Here is a 22,479-nt window from a genome sequence, read left to right as displayed (position 1 = left end):
AAATTATGACTATTATGTTCTTCTGTAAAAACACAGGCTCCTCTAATGATGTCACTAATAATTAATTTTCTGTCTCTGATCTTTCTGCACATGATTCCAGCACATACAGTTACATCACCGCAACTACACAACTTCATATGTATTCTTGAACAAACTCATTTAATCAGTGGTGGTGTAATATACTTTAGCACAAATGTGAACTTCGTTCTAACGAAAAGGCCCCATGTTTCCTGTGCACAGTCACTCATTTCTGCTAACCCCTCCCCCACACTGCTACAAGTCTAACAGAGCTCTTCTCACTTTGTGGTTTAGCGCAGTATAAAGATTTTCTGACACACTGTTCCCATTTAATGAAGTTAATTTACATTGGTTACCAAAGCCCCCACATCCCCCACACCACTGCTACAGAGCTTGCTGAGTGTTTTGTGGTTTTTCTCAAGTTTAGGGCAGTCTTAGATTAAGAGCACACTGTAGTAAGATTAAAATTCACAACCCCACTATAACTACAAAGTGCAGATATATTTTTGTTTGTTTTTCTCTTTACTCAACCTCATATATTATGTGACTGAGCGTTAAGTTGTTCAGAGTCACTAGTGTCCACTTCTCCCAAGCTCGTCCCCCACCCTGCTACAAGCTTTTCTCACTTTGTGGTTTAGCTCAGAATCAGCTCAGAGTTCTGCAGTAGCTGCTGGAGTTAGAGAGGAGAGAAGTGAAGCTGTAAGAGAACTCCCACTCTCTTATGGGGCCCAAACTCTGCTAATGACCTCTTTCATGCATCATATGTTTCAGAATCTTTTGTGAGTGATTTGAATGTGAATTATAACCAGCAGATAACATGTTCCTTAAAGGAATCCATGGAATTTATGAGCGGCACGTACACATAGCCAACATGTCTTTGACTGAAAGAGGAATTCTACATCACACAGTTAAGATTGTGGAGAAGCCTGAACTATGTAAAGGCACTAATGACTGAGACAGGGACCAGTGTTATGTAGATAAACAGTTTAAAACTAAAAGAGCAAAGAAAAGTTTGTAATTCTTGCCATACTGTTATTTTCATCCTCGGTTTATTGGTTTGGTTTGATCACATACATACACACACACACACACACACACACACACACACACACACACACACACACACACACACACACACACACACACACACACACACAGAGTGCAGTGATAGTAATCAATAAACAGAAATGTTTTCTCCATGAATGTGCAGCCATGGCAGTAGCTGCATGTGAAGATTGAGGCCCTGAATCACAGGAATGACACCCACAGAGTACTGTGTGTGTGTGTGTGTTTTTTTCACCTCAGTTTAGACAGAGCACTCTCAAACCATTTCACTGCGAGTTATAATGTGTATGACTATCTATGTGACAAATATACTCTGACGATCCAACATCGACCCTGTCCCGAAGAAACCTCGACCCTCCGACCCCAATGACTACCGCCCTGTTGCCCTCACATCAGTCGTGATGAAGTGCTTTGAAAAGCTAGTCAGAGACTTCATCACATCTTCACTGCCAGCCTCCATGGACCCACTGCAGTTTGCATACCGCCACAACCGCTACACTGATGATGCAATTGCACATCTGCTCCACACCACACTAACCCACCTGGACGAAGGGAGAGGAAATTATGTTAAAATGCTGTTTGTCGACTACAGTTCAGCATTTAACACTATCATCCCCTCCCTACTCACTACTAAGTTGGAGGATCTAGGACTGCATACATCCCTGTGCGACTAGATGTCCAACTTCCTAACAGACAGACCACAATCGGTACGGGTGGGCAACTGTGCCTCATCCACCCTCACACTCAGCACTGGAGCTCCTCAGGGTTGTGTCCTAAGCCCCCTGCTCTACTCACTGCACACTTACGACTGCACAGCCACTTCCAGCTCCACCATCATTGTCAAGTTTGCTGATGACACCGTTGTCATGGGCCTGATCTCGGACAACGATGAGAGGGCCTACCTGGAGGAGATTAAACACCTGGAAAATTGGTGCCAGGAAAATAATCTCCTCCTAAACGTCAATAAGACAAAGGAGCTGATCGTGGATTGCAGCAAGAAGCAGGAGCGGCATTACCAACCTGTGAGGATCAGTGGAACCATGGTGGAGAGAGTAGATAGTTTCAGGTACCTTGGTGTTCACATCTCACAGGACCTGTCCTGGTCCTGCCATACCAACTCCCTGGCAAAGAAGGCTCGTCAGCGTCTTTACCACCTCAGACGCCTAAGAGACTTCAGACTGCCCTCCAAGGTACTGCGAACTTGTACACCTGCACTATCGAGAGCAGCCTCACGGGGAACATCACAGTCTAGTTTGAGAATAGCACCAAGCAGGACAGACAAGCACTCCAAAGGGTAGTGCGTTCCGCAGAGCACATCACTCACACAGAACTTCCTGACCTGCAGACCATCTACTACAAGCGGTGCCAGACCAAGGCCAGGAGGATTGTGAAGGACCCCACCCATCCCAACAATAGACTGTTCTCTCTGTTGAGGTCAGGGAGGTGCTTTCGCTCCCTGAAGACCAAGACAGAGAGACTGAAGAGGAGCTTCTTCCCACAGGCCATTCGGGCCCTGAATCAGGGAAAGTGATAAACTGTGGGGACCACCACCACCATGTATCATAACTGTATATATATATATATATATATATATATATATATATATATTATATTACCACCATGTAACATAAAAACTGTAAATATGCCATTTTACAAAATGGATCTGTACATTCTGTACATTGTGTACATATATATATACACACAACCATATACATTGTACATTGCGTATATAATCATAATATACATATATTGTACATACATTGTTAATATATTTTTGTACATATATAGAATATATATTTCTCTATGCACCCGTTTTCTTTTTCCTCAGTTTGGACAGAGCACCCTCAACCATTTCACTGTGAGTTATACTGTGTATGTATGTGACAAATAAACCAAACTTGAACTCGAACTTGAACTTTTGTGCATGTGTGTGTGTTTCTTTGTGCATGCGTGTGTGTGTCTGAGTCTGTACCAAGGAAATAACAATCACAGAGCAATCTATGGTCTGTGTGTGTTTGTGTGGGTGTATATACATTTGTTTGTGTGTGTGTGTGGTTGTGTGTGTGTGTGTGTGTGTGGGTGGGTGTGCGCATGCATTTGTTGAAAAAGGAGAGAACAGTGCAGTAAAAGAGGAAGAGAATTTTAATATACTAAAAATAACATCATTAAATACATCACAGACAGTTCACATGGTTAAAACCTCAAAGCTGTTTCTTCTGAGTTTATTTTCCTCTGTTGCCACAGTGCTGATGAGACTTTGCACAGTGAGGTAAGAAGAGCTCTTTATTAACTTACATTTGTTTGTTAAATTTCCCCGTAGTCTGTGCTTTTAGTAAATAGCATAAAGGTCAAGAGAACATTACCACTCTTCATGAACTCTCATCCACATATAGTTGTAGAGGACGTGGAGTTGGTTTTGGATTTCAGTGGTGTTATGTTTATGTGGTGTGTTTGTGTTCCTGATGGAGAGACTGTGTAAATCAAAGGAATAAAAAAGCAAGCAAAAAATGAGTGTGAATGTGAGAAGTGCGTGTGAGCGAGTGACAGAGAGGAGTCTTAATTAGGACAGTCCAGGAGTTATTATGATAGTCCATTTTCAGGAAACCAGCAGTCAGACCCATCTGTGAATTAGAAATGAAAAATTTACATTAGGAACAAAGATAAAAAAACCAGGAACAAGAAAATAATGTGGTGACAAAAAAAGACTTACAAAGGGCTAACAAGAAATTGGTGTGGAACATCACTGCTCCCTCTGTACAGAACACTCAACCAATGATGATTTATATATATATATATATATATATATATATATATATATATATATATATATATATATATATAGAGAGAGAGAGAGAGAGAGAGAGAGAGAGTGGCCTGGGAGTGTGACAGAGTATTTTTACTGATTCTAGCCTTGAGCTCTTCTGAAATTAGATTGGTGCTTTTATTCCTGTTGGAGCTACAACTCCCAGCATTGGTGTCTCTGCCACAAGTGCCCCAGTCACCACTGGGAAAACCTTTTTGATAACACACACAGATTTGAAGTTGTTCAGATTATCTGTCTTGCATATGTTTCTATACATGGTCTCTGCCACTTGGTCAGGTCTCTTAATATTTGCGTTCCCTGCAAGTGTCTTGTGTTCCTGTTAGTCTCAGATGCTCCTTTGTATAGTCTGCATCTTGTGTGGTGTAATGCACCCCTGTTACAATTAACATAATGCTTAGTTCTTGTATTTTTACTACCATGATCAGTGACTCTGTACTGTCCTTCAGTCATGCCTTTTCCAGACATTGGTAAGATTGTCTTGTCAGCCACTTCTGATACCTGTCAGTGTTAAATTCCATGTAGGTAATCCTGCCATGACACCTCCACTGTTTTCACGGTAACTATGTCCCCCTTCTGACTGGGACATGCCCTCATCAGCCCATCCTTGGGATCCCGTGTTTGGATGTAGTCATGGATATCTCATGTCACATCCTGAACAGTGGTGTTGAGCCTTCTGTCTGGTGTGCAGTCTTTGTTTGATATATCTTGGGTGATAATGAAGAAGATTTTGGTGAATGGTTTGGTAGGCTATAGAGTTTACTCCCCCTACTCTTTCAAGTTCCTTGTCTAGTCAGATTGCTCTACAGTGATATGACCTCTGGTGCTAAGATTCCTGGGTCAAGTCAACTCCTCCATTAAAGTGCTGCAACATTTCATGGGAAAAAATATGCAATAATTCTATTTCACTGAGTGTGATTTAGCTATTTACGATCAATTTGTTTGATCACCTTCAAGTTTTGAGATTTAGAATCTATATTATGAATTAAGATTTCTACTGGAATTCAACACATAGTGCCTGTAAGTTCCAACATTATTTTTCAAACCCTTTGTGACCTTCTGAGGAAAGTAGTGAGGCATGAGTGAAAGGTAACAAAATGTACATTTAATGAAGTAACTAATAGACAAAGCAGGAGTTAACTGAGGGGAACATGAAACAAATATCTAAAAGATTTCAAAAGGGCAAAAGGATTAAGTATTTGTTGTGGCTGGCTAGATTTTTATTTGGAATAGAGGAGGTCAGTGTGAAACATTGACTGGAGATGCCTTAAATGAAGAGAATGAAACAAGGTTCATATATGTGTGATGACCAGTCAGTGAGTGATTGGATTGGAATAGAGGAGGTCAGTGTGAAACATTGACTGGTGATGCCTTAAATGAAGAGAATGTAACAAGGTTCATATATGTGTGATGACCAGTCAGTGAGTGATTGGAAACGTGGAAGTGATTTGGTGGTCCAGTTGGTTGAAGGACAGGTGATTGACAGATTGGAGGTGTCTGATTGGCTGGGTGTCAAAGAGTGGTTATGAGTGGGTGATTGTGTGTGTGTGTGTGTGTGTGTGTGTGTGTGTGTGTGTGTGTGTGTGTGTGTGTGTGTGTGTGTGTGTGTGTGTGTGTGTGTGTGTTTGGCTGGCTGGGTGTCAACATTCTTCATCTTTTGGGTGGGATGAGAATAGACCTCCTAGAACAGACCTGAACAACAAGCTCTCACTACATACATATTGGCCACTTCAGTCTTCTACACTGCTTAGGACATAACAAAATTGTTATTAATACAATATGTATCTGATTTATGACTGTTTAAATACATTTGTATGTAATGCTGAGATGAGGTGTTTAAATAGTTGAAGTGGTTTTTATTTTGTTAAAGTTGGTAGAATGGTTGTGTTTTTATTCTTATCACAATGGCTTTCAAATTGTACATTTAGAGTCTGGACAAGGATTCCTATAAATCCTTTTTGTGAATCAAAACTGAACTGAAATGAGAGGACAAGAGCCAAACCTCCTCAGTAATACAGATGTGTCATCAGATCATTCTGACTGATATTTGAAACAGTGTAAACAGAAGCAGAAATGTGATGAACTCAGCTGTGTTGTGTGCTGTTGTGTGTCTGTGCAGGTTTGTTTAATGATGTCACTCAGAACTCCTCTTCTAACTCTCACTCTCATCACTCTGTTCATGTCTCTGGGTAAGACTGCAATCTTCATCAAAAGTTTATTATATAAAGATTAATAAGTTAAAATATAAAGATTTTCTGACACAGTGTTCCCATTTAATGAAGTTAATTTACATTGGTTACCAAAGCCCCCACATCTCCCACACCACTGCTACAGAGCTTGCTGAGTGCTTTGTGGTTTTTCTCAAGTTTAGGGCAGTCTTAGATTAAGAGCACACTGTGGTAAGATTAAAATTCACAACCCCACTATAACTACAAAGTGCAGATATATTTTTGTTTGTTTTTCTTTTTATTCAACCTCATATATTATGTGACTGAGCGTTAAGTTGTTCAGAGTCACTAGTGTCCACTTCTCCCCAAGCTCCTCCCCCACCCTGCTACAAGCTCTTCTCACTTTGTGGTTTAGCTCAGAATCAGCTCAGAGTTCTGCAGTACCTGCTGGAGTTAGAGAGGAGAGAAGTGAAGCTGTAAGATAACTCCCACTCTCTTATGGGCCCAGACTCCTCTAATGACCTCTTTCATGCATCATATGTTTCAGGGGTTGATGGAACAGAATGGAGTGTGAAGTACAACCCAACTGAAATATGTGTTTTAAAAGGGTCCACAGTGTTTATTAATGGCACTTTTACATACCCAAAAGATCATGAAGTGACAGATACATTTTGGGTCATAGACCCAGTTAAGGATGTGGAATCAGTTGATCTTTATAAAAGAACAGAGTTTTCAGGCAGAATTCATTATCTGGGTGATAAACAGCAAAACTTCTCCTTCAGACTGAGTAATGTGACAAACGATGATCAACACATGTACTGCTTCAGAGTTTCAGTAAACACACCAGTCAAAACAGACAAATATCTCTACTATCCTGGAGTTCAACTTCACATTACAGGTGAGAGAAATCAATGCTACTGTTCTCTGATAAAAACTACATCTCAGTTTAGACAGTCTGGATCAGTAGGCAAAATTCAGAGAAGTTCAAACTACAAATTTGTTCATTAACTTCTTGCATGCTAAAGAACTGCAAGTGTTTCAGCAAATGACTGAAATTGGTCTTTTCAAGAGCCTATTTTCAATTAAAAGCTGCAATGTATATATTGAGCATCTTGGGAAAGAACAATGAACTACAAACATCCAGCCAATAGCATCTCAAACCCAAAGTTTCATGTACCTTTATTACAACACAAGAATAGAAGGTTTAAACTGTAGCTAGTAGTTACTTACCATCGAAAACAAGGCAAGGGAAAGAAAGAAATTCCACACGCTGCTCCTCCTGAGTCTTTATGTCTGTAATTGGTGTAATGTTGTCCTTCTCTAGCAATCTGGGAGACTGTAGTGAGACAGTAAAAGAGAGATCAATAAACATTAATCAGTTCATTTATATGATATTACTCCTCTTGTTTATTTATTTAATCATTTATTTATTTATTTTGATTGTATAAGAGCTCCATGTGAACACTCCTCCTGAAGTGACAGAGAGAGAAGCAGCAGTTCTGAACTGTACAACCACCTGCAGTCTGACCGACAGTCCAACATTCATCTGGTACAAAAATGGACGTCCTTTATCCTCCAGTACAAACCCACTCCACCTGCGGCCAGTCAGCAGTGAGGATGCAGGCAGTTATATGTGTGCTGTAAGAGGATCTGAACATCTCCCCTCTCCTGCTCAATCTCTCATGGTCAGATGTGAGTTTACAATGTTGGTTTCATTATATGATTATCTGATTATTGCTAAGTTTATTTCATTGCCAAGTTCAGTTCATTTCTCAGTTAAAATGCAAAAAATACAATGAATTAGTAAAGTCTTATTAGAATTATATATATATATATATATATATATATATATATATATATATATATATATATATATATATATATATATATATATATATATATATATATATTCTTTACTTTGAGTACATGAGACATTTCATTACTATAAAATGCATTCTCCACATGGTGTTATTGCCTGATTTAAGGTGAAGACATTAGTAATGGTGGGACAACTATACAACATCTCCAGAATCAGCTCTTAGAACAGTAGAGGATACAAGTCCATTAATGAACCTGGATATATGCCTGGTTGATGCAGATCATGCCTGTAGTCTCCTTGCTCCTCCTTTCAGACAGAAGACGTCATATTCATTTCTTCACATTCTCTCATTTTGTGGGTGTTAGATCCTCCAAAGAATGTCTTGGTGTCCATCAGGCCCTCTAGTGAAATAGTGGGGCACAGTTCAGTGACTCTGACCTGCAGCAGTGATGCCAACCCACCTGTGCAGAACTACGCCTGGTTTAAAGAAGGAGGAACCTCATCTGTAGGATCTGGACAGACATACAACATCACCATCAGCTCTAATAGCAGCGGCTGGTATTACTGTGTAGCTCAGAATGAACACGGGATGCTGAAATCAGCTTCCATAGATGCCACTTTAAAGGGTGAGACAGACGGACAGTTATGTTTCATTTTTCATTCATCAGTTCATTAACTTATGCATTTGCTATTCACATTATGAAAGCCCTATATTATGTGTATGAACAAAAGTGTGCATGTCTGTTTCTCTCAGCAGGTCACTTCTACATTTTGCCTATAGCTGTTGGAGTCGGCCTCTTTGGGATTGTATTTCCTCTCTCAATAGTTTTATTTATGAAGAGAGAAAGTTTAAGAAGGTAAAGTGAAAGATGTTAATATAAGTTACATGTATAAATGATAACTTTATAGTACCTCATTTCTGTTCCTTTCCAAAAGCACTTTATTAATATGGGAAATCTTGAAAATATGACTAATATCATAAATGCAATATTATGAATACTAATGTGTATTCTCTGTTTTCTGTTTGGATGAACACTGACATTTGGGTTTTTTTGAGCTCAGAGGCAAGAGGCAAAAGAGAAATACAGATGAATCTGATTATGGGGTGAGCTATCACAGAAATCCAGATATATTTGTCAATAAGGAGTCTTAACCCTGCTAAAGAGTTCATAGAATTCATGTCATGACAAATCAGAGCCTTTTAATGACAGCGTCAGTCTTAGTTCTGTATCTTTAGCATTTGTTTATGTCAGAGTGAGAGCTCCATCTGAGATGCAGACTGTCAACAACAAAATAACATTAGTGGAAAAACTCCAATGGAACCTTAACCATAAAGCTATTCAGTGTTTATCATTAAACTGCACATCATTAACTCTGTGCTTCACAGAACGCCGGCCTCAACCCCTGTCATACCTGCGACACTTCCACATCCAGCTCTCCTGTGTATGAGAATACTGCAGTGAGTTCATCATATCAGTTACATCACAGTTATAGAACTCTAGTTATAAAACTCAGTTAGAACTCTAGAATCTTGATAGCACTCTAGAATCTTTTTTGAGATGGGATGTGTAAAGCTCTTGTCATTTTTACTGAATACTGGAGGAATACTACGATACACAGCTTTCTTACAATCCCATAATTATATAGAATCCACAGGAATAGATTATTAAATTTAGATATGCCAAAACATGCATTGTTTTGTTGTGTTTTTTCAATTTGTTAAGCCATATGAAGATGTTTGTGTGTGTGTGTGCGTGTGTGTTTGTGTATGTGTGTCTGTGTGTGTCTGTGTGTATTTTGTTATTCCAAATGTCCTTGTGATCTGATATTCTTTCCTGTGTTTCCTTTTATAGGACTTAAGGAAACATTACTAAGAGAATCATCACTGAGAAATTAAACTTGCAGCTGTATCCCAATGCAGTCAAAAGAGTGAGAGATAGAGGGGAAGAGAGATGGATGATTACATGTAGACAAGAGTGTTCAGTTAATCAACAGTAAAAAATGTAATCAACTGCAAAAAATGTTGCAGCCTTTCTTTTTTTTTTTTGTACTGATGGAAAATAACCTTGTTCTTATTCTGAAAATCGAATTAATTAATAAATCTAAATTAAAATCTAAATGTTTTATTATTTGTTAATTACATTTTTATCTAGTCCATTAATTTTAATCCAGTTAAAATATTTGAATGTGGTTTCCTCAAAAGCATCATGATGTTTATATCTTGTTCAGTACATGTACTCAGGGATTCTCACTCTAGCAATCTGAACTACAATGAAAATAGAACAAAATAATGTAAAGTGAGCTCGAACCCACGTCAGCTAGATGATGACACCGACAGCCTACTGGGTGAGCATCCACACTTTAATGGTTGGCCCTTGTGCAGAACAGTTAGATCGTGGAACAAGTAAACAAGAAAAGTAAATAACCAAAAGGTGAGGAGTGAACCTCAGCCATTTTGTTACGATGTGAACGAGCTCCTGCTAGACAGTTGTGGCCATAAAACAATCTGCGCATATATCGCTCTTCAAAGGAATGGAGGACAACAACACTAGAGGGAAAGAAAAACTAAACACCATGCCGAGTGTGGGAAAAGGGAGAACCAAGGATGGCAGCCCCGATGCCCTGGGGAAAATCAAACTAAAACTTCCCAAACGAAACCAGAAAACAGGAGCTGTAATAGCTAAGGGGAGGCTTAGGAGAGAGACAGATTTGAGGGGGAAAACTGCAGAAGGCAGGAGACGTGTAAAAACACAGACACCCTCGCAGCGCAGAAGTGAGGTGTCACACAAGGGCTCACAGAACTCAATACCCAGAACTTGGCTCAGAACTTTGGCAAAGACCCAGCACTGAGTGACTGGCTCACTGGGCTTATATAGACTTAGCCCAGCTCTTGGCCGTTAAGCCTGATTAGTGTTGTGCCTGACTCGAGACCTCCCTCTGGTGGTTGGAAGGAGCCTCGGCCTGGCACCGAACCTTACAAATAAGGTTACAAAACAACAAAAACTCCATCATGTAGGGATTAGATCCACACTACCAGCACCTATAAGACTGACAAAAAATAATTCCTTTAAACTCTTTATCATGGACTTATTAGCTAATAGCTGTTGTTAAACATCATGGCACCAAAATATATGACAGCTTAATGAAAGCTTTACATTGTTTGATTATATAATATAAACTATTACTAAATGAATTTCACAGTTAAAATGTAAAACACACAATGAAACACGAAAGAGTCACTAAATCTTCAACATGTATAGATGTCAGACCCTCGCTGGTACACAGGCAGCCCTTACAGACCACATCCACCAATCACTGCACACATTCACTTCCCCAATCCAAATCACCTGTTTACTTGAATAATCACCTAGACCTAGACTTCATTTATCTGCACCCTATTTAAACCCCACAGGTGCCTGAGTTCAGTGCTTTGTACTTATGGTCCCTTGTCACAAGTTAAAGGCTCTGCTTAGTAATTTACTTTGAAAATGTATTTTCTGTCTTTGGTTGCATTTGGGAATTAAACAATTATGCTCCTCACTTGCACCTTGCTCTTGTTTCATGATGTCACAATAGAATATCTTTAATTTGAGACATTTTATTATCAAATTCGTTCTTTACATGGTGTTATTTATGCCTGATTTAAGGTGAAAACATTAGTAATGGAAGCACAACCATACATCATCTCCATCTCCAAAATCAGTTCTTAGAAATGTGGATGATGCAAGTTCAAATACAAGTCAGCTAATGAATGTTTATATAGACACTACACAGCTGTAACTACATGGTTTTGTATCACTGGTTGATGTTTACCATAACTGTAGTCTGCCTGTTCCTCCTTTCAGGCAGAATATGCTATATTCATTTCTTCACATTCTCTCCTTTTCTGGGTATTAGATCCTCCAAATAATGTCTTTTTATCCATCTGTGAAATAGTGAAGTGACTCTGACTTGCAACAATGCCACCCCACCTGTGCAGAACTACACCAGATATAAAGAAGGAGGAACCTCACCTGTAGGATCTGGACAGAATTACATCATCAACAGCTCCAGGATCTGGTTCTGCTGTGTGGTTCAGTATGAACATAGGATACTGAAATCAGCTTCAGCACATGCCACTTTAAAGGGTGACACACACAGGCAGTTATGTTTTAATTGTTGACATTCATTCATCAGTCGACATTCATTTACTCACATTCATTCATATTTACAAACTATAATTGCTATACTGTATATGTGTCTGTGTTTCTCACCAGGCCACTTCAACATATTGCCTATAATTGTTGGAGTCGGCCTCTGTGGGATTGTAGTTCCTCTCAATAGTTTTATTGAAGAAGCGGGAAAGTTTAAGAAGGTAAAATTAAGTGAAATGTATTATGTTAAATTACACTTTGTTACGATCTCGTCGAGGCTCCAGGCCATAATGGGAAGTGTGACCCAAATAAAAAAAAAAAGTCTAAACAAGTCTGTAGTGGAAATTAAATCAGATTCCAACAGACCAAAGTAGTTCAATGACAGCTAGTGTAGTGTACAGGAGACAGTGTGACACTACTATAACATCAGGAGTGACCCAGGCCAAAGTAAGAAATAAATCCACACTGGAAAAAAAAAAGCCACTCACTAAATCTACACAAAAGAAAATACACACAAAACTACATTTACTCCCTAAGTGGAAAACTGATCAAACCACACCCCAAAACAAAATGGCAGTCACTCCCTACTTACCAGTGACCACTCAACAAAGGGAAAAAGTTGAATATATACAAATGTACAACTGCAGACTAACTATTAGAGCAGACAAGAGTAAAGTGAAAACTGGAAACAAAGTCATACACCAGGTCAACTATCATGAACTCTCTCCCACACACACACACACACACACACACACACACACACACACACATACATACACACACACTGTTTCTGATTTGTATGTTAATTCTCTGCTTCACAGAATGTAAAAAGTGAATTTTTGAATTTATTAGATTATTATAAATAATGCTGCACCTAATCTATCAATAGGATCACTGAAGTAATAAGCACACTTTTCTACTCAAACAAAGTCTACCCACGAGCATCTTTCTGCTGAACCATCAGTGTGGACATGTGGGTTTCTTCAATCAGTTTTGTGTTCCACATTTGTAGTTCTCAGAAAACCTTTTAATGAATACTGGAAATATACAGTACACAGCTTTCTTAGTATTAGGCTACTTTACATTGTCATAACTATACAGAATCTGCAGGAATAGATTATTATTAATTTTAGATAACACAAAAATGTGATTTTATTTTCATTTTGTTATGACATTTGAATGAGCGTGCATGTGTGTGTGTGTCCATTGTTATTCCAAATATCCTTGTATTCTGATATTTTTTCCTGTGTGTCCTTTTATAGGCCATGAGGAAACAACACTAAGAGAATCATCCCTGAGAAATATCAAACTTGCAGCTATGGCCCAATTGTAACGTTTACTGCAGTAACGTTTACTAGGCCAGAAGCAAAATGCCAACGCAGGAGGCTTTTAATGAACAAAGGAAACAAAACATGAGAGGCTAACAAACAGAGACACGGGAAAACACTGAGACAAATTAACACACGAACTAAGCAAACAGCAAAACAATGACAAGGTCAGTGACAGTGACAACAACTAGAAACTTAACCGAACATGCCAAAATAACCGACAAACTGGAAGACAAAACAAAGCCAGGGCTTAAATAACCAAGACTTATAAACTAACCAGACACAGGCGAACATCATTACAGGTGGAGATACAGACCAGAGAGCGGAACAGATTAAACCAAAACAAGCACTGGGAAAGAGGAACAGGTAAAAGGAATGACAGGCATGGAGAAAACGAAATTAAGGAACGGAACAACCAGGAAGTAAAGGAAAACAAAGACATGACAGGGAAATCATGTAAACAAGGATGCCAGAAGGGGGCCCATACGTGACACCAGTGCAGTCAAAAGAGTGAGAAATAGAGAGGGGAAGAATAAATTTAACATGTAGTTTCCTTCAGCAGAAAAGCTTTTCAGTGTTTTACATTAATGATTAATACTCAGAAAATGTTAAAATAAAAGCGTCCTTTGCATTTTTATTGCAAGGATGAAAAATAACCTTCTTATTATTTTGCTAATCTAAATAATTAAATGAACCTCATGCGAATAAAAAATAGTCACTACTATTTTAATACTATATTCATTCATTCATTCATTCACTCATCCCTTCATTCATTCATTCATTTAGTCCATTTATTTTAATGCAGTTTCCTCCAAAGCATCGTAATGAAATCTAAGGGCATTTTCTCAGTTTTTGAATATTTTAATAAAAAGCTGCAAACGAGTAGCTCTGCACACTCCTCTTTCTGTCATACTCTAACATCCCTGTTTATGTGTGTAAGTCCATTCAGATTGGTTGGTCAGTCCTGACGTAACATGACGCTGTCAAAATTTAATTTAGTTCTAGAGTGGGGTATATATGATGTTAAGTATTTGGTTGGTCAGTTCTTAGTGAGGAATCTGGTTGCATCCAGATTGTGAACCTCAGGCACCTGAAGAGAGCGTCTGAGCAGCAGTGAGACACAGAGTCAGTTTGTAGTTAGATAGCATGTGTAATTTATAGACTACCTGTGTTTGACAAGAAGAGCAAGCACAGGGAAAAAAGAGGAAGAACAATAACAAAGGCAAATGTGGTTTTTGGCAAGCAAAGCAGGCATCAAATGAAGAAGTTACATGGTAGCAGAATATGTGGACTTAGCTCAGCATTATTTCTTATCCTTGCAAGCATGCATAGAGAGGAAACAGATGCATTTTATTCTTACTTTGCTGTCTTTTACTGTAGCAGAATAACAACAGAGAATAAAAAGGCAAAAAATTCCAGTCAAGGCCAGTTTATCTGGAGAAATTTCCTGGTCTGACCACACCTTTTACATGTGGCAAATATTCATTTCTCCTGGAAGTGATATGCAGATTATTTACAAAAATATGAAATCACCTTTGCCATTGGTTAAATCAGTTACATTTAGCTGACACTTTTATACAAAGTGACTTACAATTATGACTGAGTACAACTTGAGGGTTAAGGGATTTACTCAGGAGCCCCAGCAGTGTCAACTTGGCAGCGGTGGGGCTTAAACCAGCAACCTTCTGTTTACAAAGGAAGTACCTGAACCACTGAGCTACCACTGCCCAATCATCCTTTGTTAGTAGTAATAACAAGCCAAGTTAATTAGAAACATGAGGTATTGAGTACACAGCTATCTAACAGGAGCCAGGAGCCAGTCCAAACAGGAGCCAGTCCAAACGCCCGTAGTTTAATTCGAACAACTCTGACATCCTCATGTTGTTAAGTGAAATGACACTGATGGTGTGGTGACAGTGTGACTTTCCCAGGAACAGCAGAATGGGGGATGGAGTTCTAGCAGAAGGGTGACTCCATATGCGCATATGACCCATTTAACAACAGGTACATTGGGGTGTTTTTCCATCTGCTGGACAGGGAGAGGCACACCACATAGTACTGGTGCTGTGTCACATTTACAGCTATTTCCAGGGACAAGGCACACACGATGTTCCCTTTGCACCATAGGAGGCCCTTCACTCTGAACTTCAGCATAATAAGATTCACCATGGATTACCTGCATACAGACATACAACAAAACACACATAGGGACAATAGTACACCCTAACTGGGGGCCTCTTTAATCTACTAGCATATATCAACTGAGGCTGAGTATCAGTCAGTACAGCTGTTTGGATTATCACAATAGCAGTAGTGGATTGTGTGTAGTGAGCCTCAACAAATCTCCTAGGAAGCAAACATTCGATTATGAAACTGTCATGAAACTGTCTTGAATTTGTTAAAAAATAAGAGAGAAACAAATTGTGTAGTACAATTAATATATCAGAGTAACCCTTAATCAATTTAACAACTCTCAGTAATCATCTTAATTAAACTCAAATGCATTTACATGAAGTGAGAATGTGAATCATAGATAAAAATAGGCATTAATGAACTTTAATGAATGAACATTAATAAATAACAGTAGCGGATTGTGTGTAGTGAGCCTCAACAAATCTCCTAGGAAGCAAACATTCGATTAGCACTTTGCCATCTGGTGAGAATTTCAAGGAGTGCTACAGTACAATCAGAGATAATTGTGTGTAAATTACCAGCTAGCATGGGGCCTGGTTGGCCCTTTACCCACAACATGGGAAATGGTCTTCCCATCAAAACTTTGAAAGGAGACATTTTCATGACAGCGGGCAGTAGAGGATGTGAAACCTCCAATCGATCATAGATATATACGCACAGATATTTGCAGAGCTGCTGAGTGACTCTTGATGTGAATGCTGGGCTCTTATCACTGTTGTTAGAATGCAGTATTCCATACATAGGTATTATATCTCTTGCCACAACTCTTACTATTGTTCTCACATTTTCCTTTGCACTCAGGAATACCTCAGGCCATTTAGAAAATTGATCAATCATCCTAAGAGTATTTTTCTGCTGTATCAGCTAGTAAGGCTCTGCTTTGTTGCTTATGGTTGGGGTGTCATATCCTGTTACTTTGATAACTGCTAAATGACTGGGAAGCTTGCAGTCAGGCTGCAATGAGAGTGGAATGTGATATGATCTTTCCCTCTACTGCCCAAAACCGGTTCTTTGGCCAAATCCATCAGAAATCATGGGAGACACCACATGCATGTCGACTGTGTGTGTACATAGTGAGGGGCTTATCCTTGAACAGATGAATAACATGCATGAATAAGAGCAAACCACTGTGTTCCTCCAGTGTCCAAGCTGAATTCAGGAGAGAAAGCGTTTGATGCAGCATGAAGGCTGAAGAGCCCTGCAGAGAAGAGTGTTTAACAGTCAAACTACGAGTTCATGTCAAAATGTTTCATAGCCACTACACCTCTGAGCTGTCATGTTGTGTGGCTGCTGTGTTTAACTCCTTGGTGATCTGATGACTAGTATTTTCTGAGCAGCAGCAGCAGCAACCACAGAGTGTGAGCACACAGGAAGACCTGGTACTATAAGTTCCAATAGGAATCCCCCAGGTCTGTAAGCCCCATCAACATAGTCCGAGTCCATGCTAGTGCAAGACAGTTTTTTTATTCCTAAATGTAAGTGCAAAAATGGGCTGTGTCTACATGCACAGGGATGCTAGTGAAAGCAGAACAAACATCAACCATGATGGTTGGTGTGTGTGTGTGTGTGTGTGTGTGTGTGTGTGTGTGTGTGTGTGTAATTATATTTATTATACAAGAGACGTCCAGTACAAGCGAGGGATGACAAGATCATTGACCTTTCTCAAATCTTGTGTGAAATGCCACCTCCTCCAATCTGGTTTGCAAACTGGATTGATTAGAGTATTATAAGAGGGCACAATAGGTGTCAGAACTCCTCTGACAGCAGAAAGTCCATGATGTTGACACTGTCCTCCTTTTCAGGCAAGAGCAGGTATTGCCTACATGACATGGGGGGTGTAGGTGCCAGCTAGACCCTGTACCCACTTGATCTTGGTATTCAACTCACAGAGAAGGCAGAACTGACTGCAGGTGTAAGTAGAATCACAAATAGAAAGATCATTAACCAGAGAGGTCATTATATTATGACCCATGATTATCATGTTTAATTTAGACATTATGTCACAACCCAGAAGATTAAAATGTAAATTGGAAATGATCACAAATGGATGGTGAAAGCGTATTCCACAGTCGCTGACACATGTAACACACTGAGGGAAGGTTTTGTGGGCAGGAGATGGGCAGCCCATTAACTCCAACAGAACTAATGGATGTTCCACACAAGACCCTTGTATTTTGTTCTATTGTTGCAAGACCTGAGCCAATGGAACCCTGTTTTTTTTTTTTGCATGTTTGTGTTTTTTACAAGGGTAAATATGCAAGCCAGACTCTTTCTCCATTGCTGGAAATGCTCCTTTTTTTAATGTAAGTAGCAGGTCAGAGTGTCTTTCAATAAGCCATCAGCTATTAACTAATAACTCCATGATAAGGAGATTAGAGTAATTGGTTTTTGTACCTGACATAGAGGTGTCAGTCTTATAGGTGCTGGTGGTGTGGATCTAATCCCTACATGATGGAGTTTTTGTTGTTTCGTAACCTTATTTGTAAGGATCGGTGCCAGGCCGAGGTCCCCTCCGACCACCAGTGGGAGGTCTCGAGTCAGGCACACCACTAATCAGGCTAAACGCCCAACAGCTGGGCTAGGTCTATATAAGGCCAGTGAGCCAGTCACTCAGTGCTGGGTCTTTGCCAAAGTTCTGAGCCAAGTGCCTAGCTGGTACCTTTGAGTATTGAGGTCTGTAAGCCCTTCTGTTGTGAGGGTGTTTGTGTTTTTACATGTTCTGTCCCTTCTCCAGTTTTCCTTCTCAAATCTGTCTCTCTTCCAAAGCTCCCCTTAGCCATTACAACTCCTTGTTCTCTGGTTTTGTTTAGGAAGTTTTAGTTTGGTTTTCCCCAGGGCATTGGGGCTGCCATCCTTCCCATGGTGTGCTTGGTTCTCCATTTTCCAAAGCTCGGTGTGGTGTTTAGTTTTTCATTCCCTCTAGTCCTCCATTCCTGTGAAGAGCGATATACGCACAGGTTGTTTTATGGCCGCTGCAGTCTAGCAGGAGCTCGTTCACCTCGCAACAAAATGGCTGGGGTTCGACTCCCTGCCTTTTGGTTATTTACTTTTCTTGTTTACCTGTTCCACGAGCTAACTGTTCTGCACACGGGCCCATCATGAGAGTGTGGTTGCTCACCCAGCAGGCCGTTGGCATCATCACCTGAGTTCAAGATCACCTTACATTATTTTGTTCTATTTTCATTGTAGTCCAGATTGCTAGAGTGAGAATCCCTTAGTACACATCGTGAACAAGATATAAACATCATGATGCTTTTGAGGAAACTGCATTCAAGTATTTTAACTAGATTAAAATTAATGGACTAGATAAAAATTGAATGAACAAAAATTATTTAGATTTTTATTTAGATGTATTAATTATTTAGATTGTCAAAATACGAACAAGGTTATTTTCCAACATTCCAAAAAAAATGAAAGGCTGCAATATTTTTTGCATTAATTATTAATGTAAAACACTGAAAAGCTTTTCTTTTGAAGGAAACAATACTTGTGTACTCTACATGTGGTCATGCATCTCTCTTCCCCTCTATATCTCTCACTCTTTTGACTGCATTGGGATACAGCTGCAAGTTTGATTTCTCAGTGATGAATCTCTTAGTGATGTTTCCTTAAGGCCTATAAAAGGAAACACAGGAAAGAATATCAGATCACAAGGACATTTGGAATAACAAAATACACACAGACACACACACACACACACACACACACACACACACACACACAAACATCTTCATATGGCTTAACAAATTGAAAGAAAAGGAAAAAAAACCCTGCTTGCTTTGGCATATCTAAATTTAATAATATATTCCTCTGGATTCTACATAGTCATGGTAATGTAAGAAAGCTGTGTCTCGTAGTATTCATCCAGAATTCAGTAAAAATGACAAGAGCTTTACACATCCCATCTCAAAAAAGATTCTAGAGTGCTATCAAGATTCTTGAGTTCTAACTGAGTTCTATAACTGTGATGTAACTGATATGATGAACTCACTGCAGTATCTCATACACAGGAGAGCTGGATGTGGAGGTGTCACAGGTAGGACAGGGCTTGAGGCTGGCGTTTTATGAAGCACAGAGTTAATGATGTGCAGTTTAATGAGAAACACTGATTAGCTTAATAGTTAAGGTTCCACTGGAGTTTTTCCACTAATGTTATTTTGTTGTTGACAGTTTGCATCTCAGATGGAGCTCTCACTCTGACATAAAGAAATGCTAAATATACAGAACTAAGACTGACACTGTCATTTCAAGGTTCTGATTTGTCATGACATGAATTCTATGAACTCTTTAGCAGGGTTAAGACTCCTTATTGACAAATATATCTGGATTTCTGTGATAGCTCACCCCATAATCAGATTCATCTCTATTTCTCTTTTGCCTCTTGCCTCTGAGCTCAAAAATCCCCAAATGTCAGTGTTCATCCAAACAGAAAACAGAGAATAAACATTATTATTCATATAATTGTATTTATGATATTAGTCATATTTTAAAGAAAGGAACTGAAATAAGGTACTATAAAGTTATCGTTTATTCATGTAATTTATATTAACATCTTTCACTTTACCTTCTTAAACTTTCTCTCTTCACAAATAAAACTATTGAGAGAGGAAGTACAATCCCACAGAGGCCCACTCCAACAGTTACAGGCAAAATGTAGAAGTGACCTGCTGAGAGAAACAGACATACACACACTATTGTTCATAAACACAATATAGGGCTTTTGTAATTTGATTAGCAAAGGAATAAGTAAATGAACTGATGAATGAAAAATGAAACATAACTGTCTGTCTGTCTCACCCTTTAAAGTGACATCTATTGAAGCTGATTTCAGCATCCCATGTTCATTCTGAGCTACACGGTAGTACCAGCCGCTGCTATTAGAGCTGATGGTGATGTTGTAAGTCTGTCCAGATCCTACAGGTGAGGTTCCTCCTTCTTTAAACCAGTTATAGTTCTGCACAGGTGGGTTGGCATCACTGCTGCAGGTCAGAGTCACTGAACTGTCCTCCACTATTTCACCAGAGGGACTGATGGACACCAACTACAGGCTACAGACTACAGACTACAGGCATGATCTGCATCAATCAGTGGTGCAAAGACATGTAGGGTTACAGCTGCGTAGTGTTTATATCCAGGTTCATTAATGGACTTGTATTCTCTACTGTTCTAAGAGCTGATTTTGGAGATGTTGTATAGTTGTCCCACCATTACTAATGTCTTCATCTTAAATCAGACAATAACACCATGAGGCTAATGCATTTTATAGTAATGAAATGCCTCATGTACTCAAAGTAAAGAATATATATATAATTCTAATAAGACTACTACCTCATTGTATTTACATTTTAATTGAGAAATGAGCTGAAATTGGCAATGAAATGAACTTAGCAATAATCAGATAATCATATAATGAAACCAACATTGTAAACTTACCTCTGACTGTGAGAGTTTGAGCAGGAGAGGGGAGATGTTCATATCCTCTTACAGTGGGTTTGCATTGGAGGATAAAGGACGTCCATTTTTGTACCAGATGAATGTTGGACTGTCAGTCAGACTGCAGGTGGTTGTACATGTCAGAACTGCTGCTTCTCTCTCTATTACTTCAAGAAAAGTGTTCACAAGGAGCTCTAAGACAATGAGGGAATCATCAAACCAAACGAATGGAAGTACATCACAATTAGACAGCCTTTAAATCATCCAGAAAAACTTCAAGCGATTAAGAAAATTATTCTGCTGTCATGAAATTGTCTTGAATTTGTTAAAAAATAAAAGCAAAACAAATTGTATAGTACAACTAATATATCAAAGTAACCCTTAATCAGTTTAACCACTCTCAGTAATCAGCTTAATTAAACTCAAACTCCTTTACATGAAGTGAGAATGTGCATCATAGTTAAAAATAGGCATTAATGAACTTCAAGACTCAAATTTCTCTGGGTAAAGGGACATTATGCATCACAGTTAGAAAACTGGGACTTAAAGATTTAACCCACCTGTGACACTGATCTTAACAGGATCTCCCAGCCATTTTTGATCACTTACATTTGTTTTGATTCTGAAGTGATAGGCATGTTCATCCTCCTTCGTTACATTGATCAGTTTGAGGGAGAAGTGTTGCTGTTTATCTACATAACACTGGACCCTTCCTGAGTCAGTAGTCGGTCTGCAATATACAGGCTTGTCTTCTTGTGGATTGAAATCCACTTTGACCCAAAATTCCTCGTTCACATCAAGCCCTGCTGGGTATGTGTAACTGCCATTGATGAACACCATGGACCCCTTTAAAACACATATTTTAGTTGGGTTGTACGTCACACTCCATTCTGTTCCAAAAGCCCCTGAAACATATGATGCATGAAAGAGGTCATTAGAAGAGTCTGGGCCCCATAAGAGAGTGGGAGTTATCTTACAGCTTCACTTCTCTCCTCTCTAACTCCAACAGATACTGCAGAACTCTGAGCTGATTCTGAGCTAAAGCACAAAGTGAGAAGAGCTTGTAGCAGGGTGGGGGAGGAGCTTGGGGAGAAGTGGACACTAGTGACTCTGAACAACTTAACGCTCAGTCACATAATATATGAGGATGAGTAAAGAGAAAAACAAACAAAAATATATCTGCACTTTGTAGTTATAGTGGGGTTGTGAATTTTAATCTTACCACAGTGTGCTCTTAATCTAAGACTGCCCTAAACTTGAGAAAAACCACAAAGCCCTCAGCAAGCTCTGTAGCAGTGGTGTGGGGGATGTGGGGGGATTTGGTAACCAGTGTATCCCTACTCTTCAATTTATGGGTCCGTTTTTCAGACCAAATGTAAACAGGATGTAGATGGGCAGCCTGCGTTATCAGGGAGATGATAATCAAACGTTCTTCTCTTGAAGAATGCATTCTTGCACCCTCCGGTGGGAAAATAATTAATTGCTTAAACTTATTGGCAGA

General features: G+C 39.2%; 1 protein-coding gene across 1 annotated transcript in view; it reads right to left on the bottom strand.

Moving 5' to 3' along the window:
- Positions 1-15,228: 15,228 nt before the first annotated feature.
- LOC113568559 (B-cell receptor CD22-like) overlaps positions 15,229-22,479 on the bottom strand; it is a gene marked incomplete at its 5' end in the record, with an annotated part of 50,496 nt that continues 43,245 nt past the window's right edge. Inside the window, 3 exons of the mRNA XM_035534710.1 lie at positions 15,229-15,528; positions 20,160-20,209; positions 20,343-20,583. Of these exons, the coding sequence (XP_035390603.1) occupies positions 15,229-15,528; positions 20,160-20,209; positions 20,343-20,583 (591 nt within the window). The remainder of the gene's footprint in view (positions 15,529-20,159; positions 20,210-20,342; positions 20,584-22,479) is intronic.

This window comes from Electrophorus electricus, chromosome 16 (assembly GCF_013358815.1).
Source record: "Electrophorus electricus isolate fEleEle1 chromosome 16, fEleEle1.pri, whole genome shotgun sequence".
NCBI classification, from domain to species: Eukaryota; Metazoa; Chordata; class Actinopteri; order Gymnotiformes; family Gymnotidae; genus Electrophorus; species Electrophorus electricus.
This window is presented reverse-complemented; position numbering and strand designations above follow the sequence as displayed.